A 13,710-nucleotide genomic window follows, 5' to 3' on the forward strand; every position below is an offset into this window, starting at 1 on the left:
TGTTATGTTTTGGAACAATAATTGACAGCCAGAACAAGATGTTATGTTCTGGTTCAGGCATATAACTAGTTACAGTGTCTTATGGGAGGAGCAGAGCAAGATTCCAGTCACCACATACCAAAATCTTATAGAAACTGCTGCTCAGAGGAAAGGATAGAAATTGTAATGTAAAGATATTTGATCATGTTACAATAGCAATTCAATTTGTTTATTTTTAATTCAATTAACATAATTCATATACAATGTTATAATACCATTTAATTATAACTTTATTATAATGTTACTTTCCTTAAGAAGCATCAACATTTCAGCACTTTTTTCACCTTGCTAAAAATAGCATGGCACACATTGATTTAACTTCAAATTTATGTGGGATTTAGTCCACTTGGCTTTACAATTTATTGGACACGCAATGGTCCTAATTCTGATAGTTTAATTTTGAAACCATTTTTAAAAATTGCATTTAAAGTAAACCAATATGATAAATGAGCTTTGCATCTGCTTCAAATGAACTTACTTCACCAAGTCATCAGATCATCTCTGCTTACTTTGTGGTTCGATTATCCATCTTCAATACATTAAAGACAAGAAAAATGCTACACTTTTAAAGTTTCTTTTAACGTTTGCCAACCTAGGCTAGAATCTGTTATTGTCATTCATATGGGAATTTTACTAAAAAAAATTGTTAATGTAATAAAATTTATCTATTGGGATATGATCTGAATTTAACTATGCATAATAAAATTTCTCGCCATGTCTTCATTTGCTTCTACTAGGTTCTCCTTAGCTAGTTTCCTCTATCAATTGTCACCGCTCCAGAATTCTCTGACCAAATTATTTAACAAGTCAGTTCAACAAATACTTTATTTTAAAATCATATATTTAATATTTTGTGCAATATATTATTATACATTTTTATTATTTTTGCATTCTTAAACAGAATGCAACACTATCATTGGGAGTTCTATTAATTACTGAGTGTGTGTATAGAAGCTGAATATCACATTTTATTATAAATTTTAATCACTAATCTTAAAAGTACATTATCCCCTCCAGCAGAATTGCTGAAAAAAAAAAAGGGGGGGGATTCACAAGTAAATATATGGTGGATTTTGTCCCCCCATTCAAAATGTCTGGAATAATATGGCTTCCAATAAATTATTTTCTTCTAAAATTTGTTACCATAAAATATAGGTGCATAAGGCAAGAACAGGTATTTTCAAAAATGATTCATTATAAGCAGCACACACTTTTTCTCCTTTGTGCATAACAAAAGTCACAGCAAAGAACTCTATTTGACAGCTTTTTAAAGCACATTCCATTAGAATTTGACTACATCAAAATCAGCACAGCAAAATTCATAAAGAAACAACAAGTAAGTAGAACTTTGGGAAAATATGTTACACAGGTAATCAGCTGTTGTGTGTGTATATTGTTTATTTACTTATTTATTGTTTATTTTCTAATTTTCATGATTATTTCTCTATATTCTTTATTATTATTTCTGCACAATTATTATTAGGTGCTGAGCAGAAGTGTATACACTACATGTAGGCCATACTTTCAGATCTCTTCAGGCATTGAAAACAATCAATGAAGTTTACATAAACATTATATTCTGTACACTTTTGAACACATGTATATATATGTGTGTCAGATTCTGAACAATTACAAAGTTGTGAATGTCTGAATTTCAAAACTATGATGATTATTATTAGTAGAGGCATATGGTGCAAGAAAGCAAGCTTATATAGCATCAGACAAAAAAAAAAAACCCTTCCCATTTTACCCATCCATTCACTCCAAATATTTGTCCAGTTCTGCCACAAACTTTTTAAGTTGTTCACGTCCACTACAACAGATGAAAGTTTGATCCAACTATCAACCACCCGCTGGCTAAAGGTAAATTTCTGCACATCTATTCTACAATTGTATTTCCTCAATTTGAAACTGTGCTGCCTTCCTTAGGTTCTCAATCTGGGCAAGAGGAAGAATCCTATCAGCACTGAGCTTGCTCAAAACCATCAAGGCCTTATACACCTTAATTAGATCACCTCGCAGGAGCCCAGTATCCAGATGCTGCAATTTGCAGAGCTTAAGTCTTTCTTTCTAAGAGCAACCCTTGTTTCTTTCACCAATCTCGTTGCCCTTCTCTTTACTTGTTCGAGTAGCTCTACATCCTACAGTGAGGCCTCCAGACCTCTATACAGTACTCAAGGTGTGGCCTGACCATTGCCTTATACAAGGGAATAATCACCTCCTTATCCCTGCTAGAAAAATTCCTGTATATCATTGACAAGACACCATGAGTTATTCTTGCAGACTGTCTGCACCGTTCAGAAAACTTCTTATCTGACTGCACAATTATCCCAAGGTCCTTTTCATTCTCCACTACTCCGAGTGTATTACTACTCAGTTAGCGTTACTCTGGGAGGTACTGTTCCCCATAAGCGGTACTTTACATTTGTCAATGTTAAACTTCAATTGCCACTCCTCAGCCCATCTGCTCAACTTTTCCAGATCCTGTTGCAGTAGTGTACTATCATTACTGTCATTAAGAGCCCTACTAACCTTTGCATCATCTGCAAATTTAGACATTAACCCTGATATACCTTCATCAATATTACTCATAAATATAGAAAACAACAATGGGCCCAACGCCGAACCCTGGGGGACACCAATAATAACATTAGTCCACAAAGAGCAGTGTCCACTGATTACCACTCTCTGTCTTCTCCCACTCAACCAGCCTTTTATCCATTGTAGCAATTTGCCTTTAATACCATTCTGCTCCAATCTGTAGTCTTCCATGTGTAATAGTATCAAAAGCTTTCCTAAAATCCAAGTATATGATATCAAAATTATTTTTTGCATCCAGTTCCTTTGCGACCACATCATAGTAACCAATCAAATTTGTCAGACAGTATTCCCCCTTAACAAGCCCATGCTGTGTCTGAACTATTAGCTGCAGTCTTGTCCAGATGATCATGCATTGCTTCTGTCACCCTTTGATTCCTCTTTGTGAATTGGGGATACATTGCACATATCCAGTCCATGAGCACCTCCCCTGAATCTAGGCAAGATTTCAAAATTATGGCTAAGGGTTTGCTTATTTCCTTTGCTGCTTCCTTTAATATAACTGGATAGATCCCACCCACCTCAGGTGCCTTTCTTATATTCAATTTCAACAATTTCTCCTCCTTTTGTTCTCATTTATTACAAAATCAATCAAAATCTGACCAGAGGTTGATAAGCTTCTGGCCTTCACTTCCCTACAGACTTCCTCGTGTGTGAATGAGATTGCAAAATACTCATTCAGTCTGTCAACTACCTCAGCAGGTTCATCAGCATTCGCCCCATTGATATCAAGTAGATATGATTCATCCCCTTCCTTCTAGAGTTTACATAAGTAAAGAACTCTTTGCATCCTTTCCCAAAGCTTTCTCACATCTGCCTTCGCTTGCCTAACGTCCTTTGTGACTTTATTGCAGACTATCATATCTACCATAGGCATCTGTGTCTCCTGATAATTTATATGCATCCCATGCATTTTTCTTCTCTGCCACAAGTCTCATTAGTTCATCTGACATCCACTTAGGTCTAAACTTTAACAGTATTTCTTAGTTGGTATGAAAAGCCTAGTAGCTTACAGGATTGATTCCTTGAATGCTTTCCATTTAGAATTTGCTGTTGGTAATATCATCAGTTGGTCCCACAGTATAGAATTTAAAAAATCTCTGAGACCACTGTAGTCACCTTTATGAAAGCAAAAACCCTTCCCTTTACCCCTAATGGTAGTTACATCTTTAAGTAAATCCCAAATCAGTACACTGTGATCACTGTCACCTAATGGTGACAGTGATCACAGTATCTTCATGCAGATTCTTAATGCATGAAGAATCACTGCTCATAATCAGATCGAAAGTATTACTCCCCCATGGTTGCCTCTCGAACATGCTGCTGTAAAAAACAATCCTCCAATAAATTCACAAAAGTCTTGCTAGCATGTGAGTAACCAACCCACAAGTTCCAATCTATATCTGGGAAGTTAAAATACCCCAAGATAAATTAAAATACACACTAAGATAATCCAATTTACTGGCCCACTCTATTTCTCTGTATTGTTATTTGGTTTTTTTTTTTTTTTTTTTAGGAGCATTAGCAACTAAGGCCATATTGCTCCGGGGATGTGCAGTGGTCATTCTCTGACCTTTCGCATCCTCTGTATTTGGTGCTAACAGTTTTCTGACCTATCTAACACTGCCTCAATAGCATCAGCAAATACTCTTGCACCCTTTCTATTTAAGTGCATCCCATCCCTGTAGAAATAATCTCTCCTGTTAACAAGCACAGACCACACTAAGAAAAATTCTACCCCATGAGCCTTGCACCATCTTTCCAGGCCAAATTGATTGAAAAGGCTCTCATCATATACTCCCTCCTCTTGTGTCCAGGTAGAATTGCAGACACTTTCAAATTTCACCCTAACTTGTGACTTTTTTTTTCAACATTGACCTGTACTTGTTAAGTAAGTCTGGAGATCTGCTCAATGTTATTAGCGCCAACGTGTACAACAGTATCACCCAACAGTATCACCCTCTGTGTCATAAACTTTTGTCCCTGGCAGACATACCCTGGTCCTGTTCCACCTATCCTTTCTGCACAATATATTTCCCATCTCCCTGACAATAACTAGCTCCTGTGGGACCAGAGCATTCTGCCCTGAAAGTTGCCGCTGTGTTGCCTGATGAACAAAAGTGAGCTCTGATATTGATTTCAGCAGGTGAAAGTTTGATGGGGCCCCCCCATTTCAATTCCTTCAAGGGCATCTACCCTACTCTTCAAACTCTCACAGATGCCTATCAGAATGCTGAGTTGGTGCCTAATTTCTTGACACTGTGCACAGAGCACACACAAAGACATCCTCCTTGGCTAGATCATGTCCTATTCTGGAAAGGTCCACAAACATTTCACAAGTTTCACAGGCTGTGAAACTTGTTTTAGGCTATGATGCATTGGAGAATTACCCCCCCCACTTCAGTTCTCCTCCGAGCCATGACACTCCAGCTACTTTGTGCACGTTCCTTTGCTGCTGAAGCATGATTTCCTTTTAAATACAATGTAATTAATTAACAATGAAAATTAATAAGGTTAATAAATTTAATTGATTATACTATACAATGCTATACTACGTTAATACAGTAATACGTATTCTGCTATATAGTTTTATATTATGCCTTGGCTATCAAATTACACTATACTGTAACAATCACAATGTTATATTAGTTATATCCTTAGCTAAATACAAAAGATATAGGCCCAAAAGGTGATTAAACCTTCAAAATATTTATTTATTACAATTAAAATCCTACTATTATGGAGTTTTTAGTGGTAAATTCACAAAGAAATAAGAATAATAAGGAGACTTATTATTCTTACTGTTAACATAATGTTAATATATAAGGATATATATATATATATATATAACCATTCAAAATTATAAAGGTTTATAAAAGTTTTTTTGTTGTTTTCAGATCCTGAATCAATCCTGAAATATGTTATGAAACACTCTGTACAGTGGACATGTTTATACTCTGGCATGACCCCATAAAGTAAGAGGAGTTTATAGTTAAACTTTTTTTTTTTTTTTTTTTTTTTTTTGAAAATACAATCATTACCATATTTTACAGCCAAGTGGGCTGAACTCAGCTACTTCTGGCTTAAAATAAATTTTTCATATATACACCAGGATGATCACACAGGGTCTAGGTGTTTATAAGACAGAAAAAACTATAAAACTACTTGGGCAATCATATGGGTCCAAACTATGATCATGAGCAGTCATGAGCTCAAAACCATAATCAACTGGAATATATATGCTGCTATTGTACTCAAGCAGTGACACCTGGCTTGTAAGTTAAGCCTAAAATAAATTCTGCTTATGCTCCAGGACAGCCAGCCAGCCATATATAGTCAGAGGAGTTTAAGATAGAAAAAAATAACTGTTTAGTGGTCACATGAGCTTGAACCAGGGTCAACCAAAATGTGTACACTACTGTACAGGTATACCTCATGTTTTAAGTTCCTCAAAAATGAGTCAAAATGAAATGCAATTAAGTGGAATGTGCAGAATATGGAATATATATACTTTTTCATTATTTTTATTTTTAAGTTATTTAAGTTATTTTTAATGAATTATAGTGCTGAAATTATAGCAAAAATGAAAAATAAGAATTATATAAAATGAAAGAATGAAAATTAATATCATTTCAAATTTTTTTAGCTCAACTGCTTCTATTAGCTCCTTTATTCTCTTTCTACTTTGGGGGGGGGGGGACCTAGTGTCTCCATCAACAAGTCAGGGTTGGTTGATTCATTTAGAGATTTCTTAGGCACATCAGCAACTATGGCCATAGTGTGCCAAACCAGTCAAGGAGTGAAATGTACATAAAAAGCACAATTATACACATAACACAATTATTATACATATTAAGAACACACATTTCCTTCTATAATATTCATAAATTAATAATACAATTTTATATGACAAACTGTAATGTTAATATTTCCTTCACAAATCTGTCAAAGGTGTTAATAGTTTAAAAATATCAACATGAAAGTCTCAGAGTAGTCTTACCCTGACAAAGTGACAGTTCTCTGCTGTACAGTAGTCATAGATAGTCAAGCTGTATAGTAGTCATAGATAGTCAAGTATCCAATACACCTACCTTAGTCACAATCCAAGACTCAATACTGGTTTCATTCCTTAGTATAGATTTTATCTGAAAACAGGAATTCCATATTTTTATATATGTCTATACACTGCTTATGTGCACACACGCGCGCACGCACGCACACACACGCGCGCACACACACGCATGCACCATAAAAAATATTTTTAATCACATAAATATGATACTAAAAAGCTGCTACCAAATTGATAAAAATATTTTTTAAAGAAACTCCATAGTCATTTTAAAAATGACTATGGAGTTTTTGATGGTAAATTCACAAAGAAATAAGAATAATGAGGAAACTTATTATTCTTTTTGAGGTATATAGAATAATAAGTTATTAGTAAAAGAAAAAAAAGATACAAATTAGGCCTTTGCTATGTCGACCAAACAATCAAAAAAAAAAAAAAAAAAAAAAAACTTTGTCCTGTACAACCCATATCCCTTTTACTTTTCAAAGTACCCAATCCAGTTGCCCCTTAAAACTCACCAAACTGTCAATGTCAACCACCAGGGAAGGCAGTTTATTTCAGTGATTGATAACACGCAGACCAAACTATGAACTCAACAGTTTATATTTATGTCCACTCCCAACCACTGGTTTTGTGTCCTATTTCAATGTGAAAATTCTACCATCGTTCAATTTGCTTCACCCTCTCACAGCCTTATACATCTCAATTAGATCCCTCCCTTCCTCCACATGCTTTGTATCCAATCTCTGTAACTTACACCTCTATAATCTCTTCTCATATGGGTGCCTCTTTGTAAATCTCACCAGATAAGTCTTATCTTTGGGCCCATTCAAGAGGCTAAATGTGTTTCTTTCAATACAGCCTTTAAACCTAAACAATATTCCAAATGCAGTCTCATCACTGAATCCTATAATAAGCGACTTCTCCCTAGGTGAAAAGTTAAGGTAAATCACTGTGATCTGGCGCTCTGATATTGATTTCGGACACTATGAATCTTCCCAGACACCTGCTCACACTGCATACTAACTTTTACCAGACATGAAGGTTAACATGTAGCTCTAACACTTGCAATAAATCAATAATTCCCTGATGGTTGACATAACAATACGTGTTAATGAGTTACATTAAATGTAACTCATTAACATTAATGAGTTACATTTAATGTAACTCATTCTCAACATTGAGAAAATGTCTGGTAGTATGTGTGTATACCCACTAAAATACATTTCTAGACTTACCTGAACAACAAAAAGTCCTCCAACTGCAATTACAACACCAATGGCCAGGCCCAAACTGAATACAGTAAATATCAATGGATATAATGACAAGTAGACTATATGTTCCTTGTCTCCATGATATAAGTACCATGTCTGTAAAAAATATATTAAACAATAAGATATTCACCTTTTGTTTAGTACAGTTAAAAGTGGTTTCCAAAAAGTATTAACTAGTCAATATATATAATGCATTACATTTCAGGTGCACAAAGCCGGAACTAGGGTGGGCCGAATGGGGCCACCAGTCCGAGGTGCAGCATTTTAAGGGTGCATTCAACCAGTTATATTTTAAAATTGCTTCATTTTGGATTTAATTACAGTCGGACCTGTGTTTAACAAACTTCTTTATAGCGAATTTTTTGAATTCCTTTTGGTAATTACATTTAAAAGTTTCTGTAGAATGAAAAAAATTTCCATATAACAAACGGATTACGAGTGACTTAAATTTGTACGCTTTGTTTCCGCCTCTGGCCTTTAGGCGATTTTTTTTTTTTAAGCAACTAGAAAGCGCAAATTAAGGGTTAAAGGGATTACAGTGCCATGATGTAAGTAGAACGTAAAAACGTATACAGCCACCTATCCCACATACCGAGAAGTCATGCTTGTCAACTGCTTTCTATAGCCAGTCAAAATATTTTAAGGCAGATTCTCGACACAGATAATAGCTTCTGGTCAACTTCTGTTCTTTAAGATAAATATAAAAATTATATTAAAAGAAATACTGCATTATCTTTGTACATGCTAGTTATGATTCCAGAAATTGTGATTTTGTGAGAGTGAAAAATATTATAAATTCAGGATTTATAATCACTTACGGAAAAAAATATCAGGGAGGAACAGTGTTTTACAAATTTTAAAAATAACAGAGAAACTCCAATTGCAAACTTCTATAAAGTATGGCCTGTTTTGTGATGGCACACCTCTGAGCTTTTTTGGTTTGTCCTCCAGTGGTTAGCACTGGAGGATAAACAATTTTTCAAATATCTCTTGATATTTCAACAGATATTTGAAAAATCATGTTTTATCAATTCTGCAGGATATAAAATCAGTAACTCCTATACAACTTCTCCAATTCATTCATGAGTATTGTCTAATAGAATCTTATCCAAATATAGAAATAGCACTATGAATTTTTCTTACCCTGCCTGTAACAGTAGCTTCTTGTGAAAGATCGTTCAAAGAAAGAAAAATTCAATTAAAATAATACACCTTCATTGCATATTTTTAGTTCATGTTATAATGTTAAGTACTATATTTCGCAATATTTTGTTTCTATGATTTTTTACTAGATATATAAATGCAAACTATCTGGTTTTCTAATTTCTTTATAGTTATACGTACTTTCTTTGTAGTTTAGAAATAAATTCTCTGTAGATATATAAACGAATATTTGTAAGTTTCTTTTTCTTTGATATTTTTGTTTTGTTATATTCATTGTATTATTTCAATTACTTTATTAATAAATATATGCAAATCGTAGACTGTTGGGTTGCAGAGGCGTAGCAAGGGGAGTTGCAGAGGGGGAAATTCCCCTGGGTGACAATATTAGGGGTGCACACTGAAGGAATTATCTATCACAATCAGGGACACCAGGAAGACATGTTGCCCCTGGGCATAAATGACTCTAGCTACACTACTGAAAGATTGACTGCCTGCATATAATGGAGGCGTACTTATAACACTTTTGCCCAAGGCATAGGATTGCCTAGTTCCGGCTAGGTAGGTGCATTCAATTTTTATTTCTTAAATTAATTGAATTTTCTGACTAGGAGCATAACCCCTACCAGTCCAGTTTGTCCTTTCTGTACAAATTGTACTCCTTTTATTCAAATTCTGAATCCCTTACATCTGAGTGACACATATATCTTACATCCCCACAATGTCCGCATTTCATGATTTGATCAGTACTTCAAATTCATCAAATTTATTTACTATGCTCCTAGCATTAGTGTATATACAAGTATACCTGCAACTGGTTTTACTCCCTAACACAGCCCATGTATCTGCTTTTTCCACTAGAACCCAACCTGGAAGTCTTGAAATCCCTGATACCTTACCCTGCTTTCTAGATTGCTGCATGTTCTAATAGAAGTAGTGCAAGAATCACTAACCCCTGGACTAGTAGTTTTCTGACCCATTTCTAACACTGCCTCGATAGCACAAGCAAATATTCTTGCATCCTTTCTATTTAATCCCTATTGTATTTATTGTATCCCATCCCTGTAGAAACAGTCTCTTCTGTTAACAAGCACAGACCATGCTGAGAAAAATTCTACCCCATGAGGCTTGCCGTGCCAAATTGATTGACAAGGCTATTATTGTGTACTCCCTCCTATCATGTATGGGCAATATTGCAAACACTTTCAATTTCAATCTTAACTTGTGACTTTTTCTCAACATTGCTTCGGATTTTCCAAAGCTCTTAATTGCAGGTTTCACAACACAATATAGGTTTTGAAATAATGTTATGGTTTTTTTATTATAATATGTTAAACCGTAGTTAATATATAGTATGAATTCCTAAAGTTATGTAGATTAGTTTATTTTTGCATTTAGATAACTATTTGGAGAGCTACAGCTTAATATTCAAATAGCCTTTAATATCAATATTTTGGCAGGAACTTCGTAACTTTTGTTGGGTAGCATAAATTTAATTTCACTAGTGGTTAAAAGTTTTGTTAGCAGTATAATTTCTATAATACTCAATTAATTTAAATTTCTTAGTATTTTATAAATTTAAATTTGTAAAGTACAGTTGCATATAGCGACCCTCTTTTTAACGTCCCACATATTATAAATCCTATGTAGTTGGTTCAAGCCAATTTCTCATTAACTTAATGCTTTCTTATGAACAATCGATATAATGCCATTCCATTTTTCTCATTCCCGTTATAGTGAAACCATTCCATGGTTTCACTATAACGCAACTGATAAATTGTGGAAATCCTCACACAACACAATACTTTTACAACAAGGTTTCGCTCTAACACAGTTTTAGAATTGCTGGAAAGCTCGCATAACACGGTATTTTTGAGCTTTTCTGGGAAAACCCCTGCTAATATGTTAGATGTAATTTTCAACATTTCCATTCCTTTTTTGTGAATCCCTGCTGTTGACTGGCTAGTTGTTATCACCTTCATGATATTTTTCTAAAGCACATTCCTGGAGGTCACTATCACAAAATAATTTGCGGTTTCTGGTTTACTGGTCTTTTCTGTTAGTGTAATCAATTATAAACGGGTAGTAAACTCAATCTTCTTGCATTTGCTATAGCCGATAGCCGGAATTCTGTGGGTTTTCACGTTATTATGGTGAAATGTGTTTCCCCTTTCTTGAAATATTCAATCATATAAAAAACATAAATAAATTTTCAGAAACTCATTACTCCTTGTCTCACTTGTGCGTATTGCATTTGTTGCAACTTGTGCCGTGTTCTTTGTTAATAATTGCTTATCATTTTTACTGTTTTAAATTTTACAACAAAAAAATAAGTCATTGAAGGTGAACAGAAATATCAATTAGTATGTACATATTACAGTACGTATTAATTCAGCTACATATGTAAGCGTAAATTTATTTCTATTTTGCTAACTGGAAAATATTCTTCAGATTTTCACATATCACTTAAAGCGAGGGTCCACTGTATTTTATTGGGAGATCCCTGGGTTAGGTTCTGTGCTATTGAACTTGTGCTTGTTTGAGACCATAAAAAATAATTAACTTTGAAGAGTGCAGTTTGTGACTTTTAAAGAAAACAGAAGGTATACGAAATCTAGATGCTGCAAGAGAGATTGCACTTAGCAGTGATGAAGAGGAATAAAATTAAATGAACGTACATTATCTCACATATAAGTATCACAGTTTGTAAGGTAAGACACTTGTTCGGTTATTACTATTTACATTACTACTATCATAAAAATAAAGTTAAAATATTAAGTTATTACCACTATAAAAATTAAGTTTCCGATAGTTATAAAAAAATGGCATATTTTTGTTAGCTTTTGGAACGCAACCCCCTTTCTGTACTGATTCTTACTCTCATATAACATGGTTTCGCATTACACGAGATTTTGTAGGAACCAAACTAATGTGTTATACAAGAGTTACCTGTATTTGGAAAGCTATGGCTTAATATATTGTAAATTTTAATTTCATAATCTTTGTAAAGTTCAAAGTTTACTTAAATTATGGTTACTACAATATGCACTTACAATACAAAGTCCACGGACATCAGGACTCAAACAGAAATGCCTGAGGGCATTTCCAGTGTGAGTCCCAACTTCATTGTTTGTGTAGCATGTATTCTAATGCTGATCTAGTAAGACAGACCTAGCTCTTCTGTCAATTCTTTTCTTTGCAACCAATGTAAGGAGTGTACCGATTTCAAATTACAACTTGGTGCATTATGAGAAGAATTTGAATCACTGAAGAAACAAGTGCTTGCACTAGAAACAAATGTAACTGGGAGCTCATCAGGGACTCAAGTATCTCCTGACCTGCCAAGTGATTCACCCCCAATTCGGATCCCAGAAAAGAATAGTCGAGCAGAGACTGCTCTGGTCGAAGGTGATCTAGTTTTATTGGTAGACTATTATCAGGGAAACGGGTAACATTTTTTTTTTTAAAGATAGGTGGTCTAGAACCAGAGTGTTTACCAGTAGCAACAATTGACAATGTTATCAACAGACTGTCAGATTTTAAGGGAGATAAAGAGAGAATTATTATTCATGTGGAGACTAACGATATTAAATGTACACAACCTGACTATCTGTTGGAGAAATACAGAACTATGCTGAAAAAAATGCTGTGGTTAGGTCAGAATGTGTGTGTCTGCAATTCTGCCTACATAAAATGGGAGGGACTATAAGCTGAAAGTTTTGTGAATTAACTCGCAACTTGAGGGAATCTGCAAGGACCTAGGAGAGAAATTTTTTTTTTTTTTTTAAATCGGTGTGATCCGCATTTGTAGGTAGAAGGAATCTATTTTGTAGCGATGGTATATTTGAACAAAGGTGGTGTAGGTAGAAGGAATCTATTGTATCGATGGTATATTTGAACAAAGGTGGTACAAGGAATTTTTCCAGTATCACTGAGAATACCCTAAGGGTTCAGGGGAATCTGCTAGTTAGGAAAGAAGGATAATTTAGATCTGCATTTATCTGATGATATGGGTGGGTCAAAGTACTGCTTGCACTTACCTCGTGAATTCTTTTTTTTTTTTTTTTTTTTGTTGCCACAACAGCTAATGTTGATAAGATGTTCTGAGGGTAGCAACGTTTCAAATGAGAGGGAAGATATCGAAGCTTAAATAACTTCAAGAGGTGTGTCAGGGTAGTAAACTGTAGAAGTTTACTTAGTCTCAACTGTGTCTACAGTAATGTCATTAGTATTGTCAATAAACTGGATGAATTTGAACTCCTGGTTAGGACGACTAATGCTGATATAATAGGGCTAACAGAAATGTGGTGGTGCCATTTCTGTTAGCCCTATTATATCAGCAATCTATTATATTACATCTAGCCCTATTATATCTAAAAATAGGTGATGATGAGTTCCACTATGGTATGTATAATGTATTTAGGAAAGATAGAAGGGGTGGAGGGATCATGCTTCTTATCAAAAGCAGCCCGAGTGCAAAAAGAGCTTTTGCTGAGTCTGAAGTTACATCTCCCAATATAGAATCTTTGTGGTACGAGTTAGTTGGCAAAAAAGGAACAATGACAGTGA

The 13,710-nt window shown here is 34.6% G+C and overlaps 1 protein-coding gene across 3 annotated transcripts in view; it reads right to left on the minus strand.

Annotated features, from left to right (window-relative positions):
• Window positions 1-13,710, minus strand: part of LOC150089706 (palmitoyltransferase ZDHHC6) — a 181,053-nt gene that overhangs the window by 93,938 nt on the left and 73,405 nt on the right. For all 3 annotated transcript variants that reach the window (XM_090368746.1, XM_090368743.1, XM_090368745.1), the window contains exons 5-6: window positions 7,945-8,076; window positions 6,729-6,782 (exon numbers count right to left, since the gene is read on the minus strand). In XM_090368746.1, the coding sequence (XP_090224872.1) occupies window positions 6,729-6,782; window positions 7,945-8,076 (186 nt within the window). The remainder of the gene's footprint in view (window positions 1-6,728; window positions 6,783-7,944; window positions 8,077-13,710) is intronic.

This window comes from Mastigoproctus giganteus, chromosome 2 (genome assembly GCF_048544385.1).
Source record: "Mastigoproctus giganteus isolate SK-2022 chromosome 2, ASM4854438v1, whole genome shotgun sequence".
NCBI lineage: Eukaryota > Metazoa > Arthropoda > Arachnida > Uropygi > Thelyphonidae > Mastigoproctus > Mastigoproctus giganteus.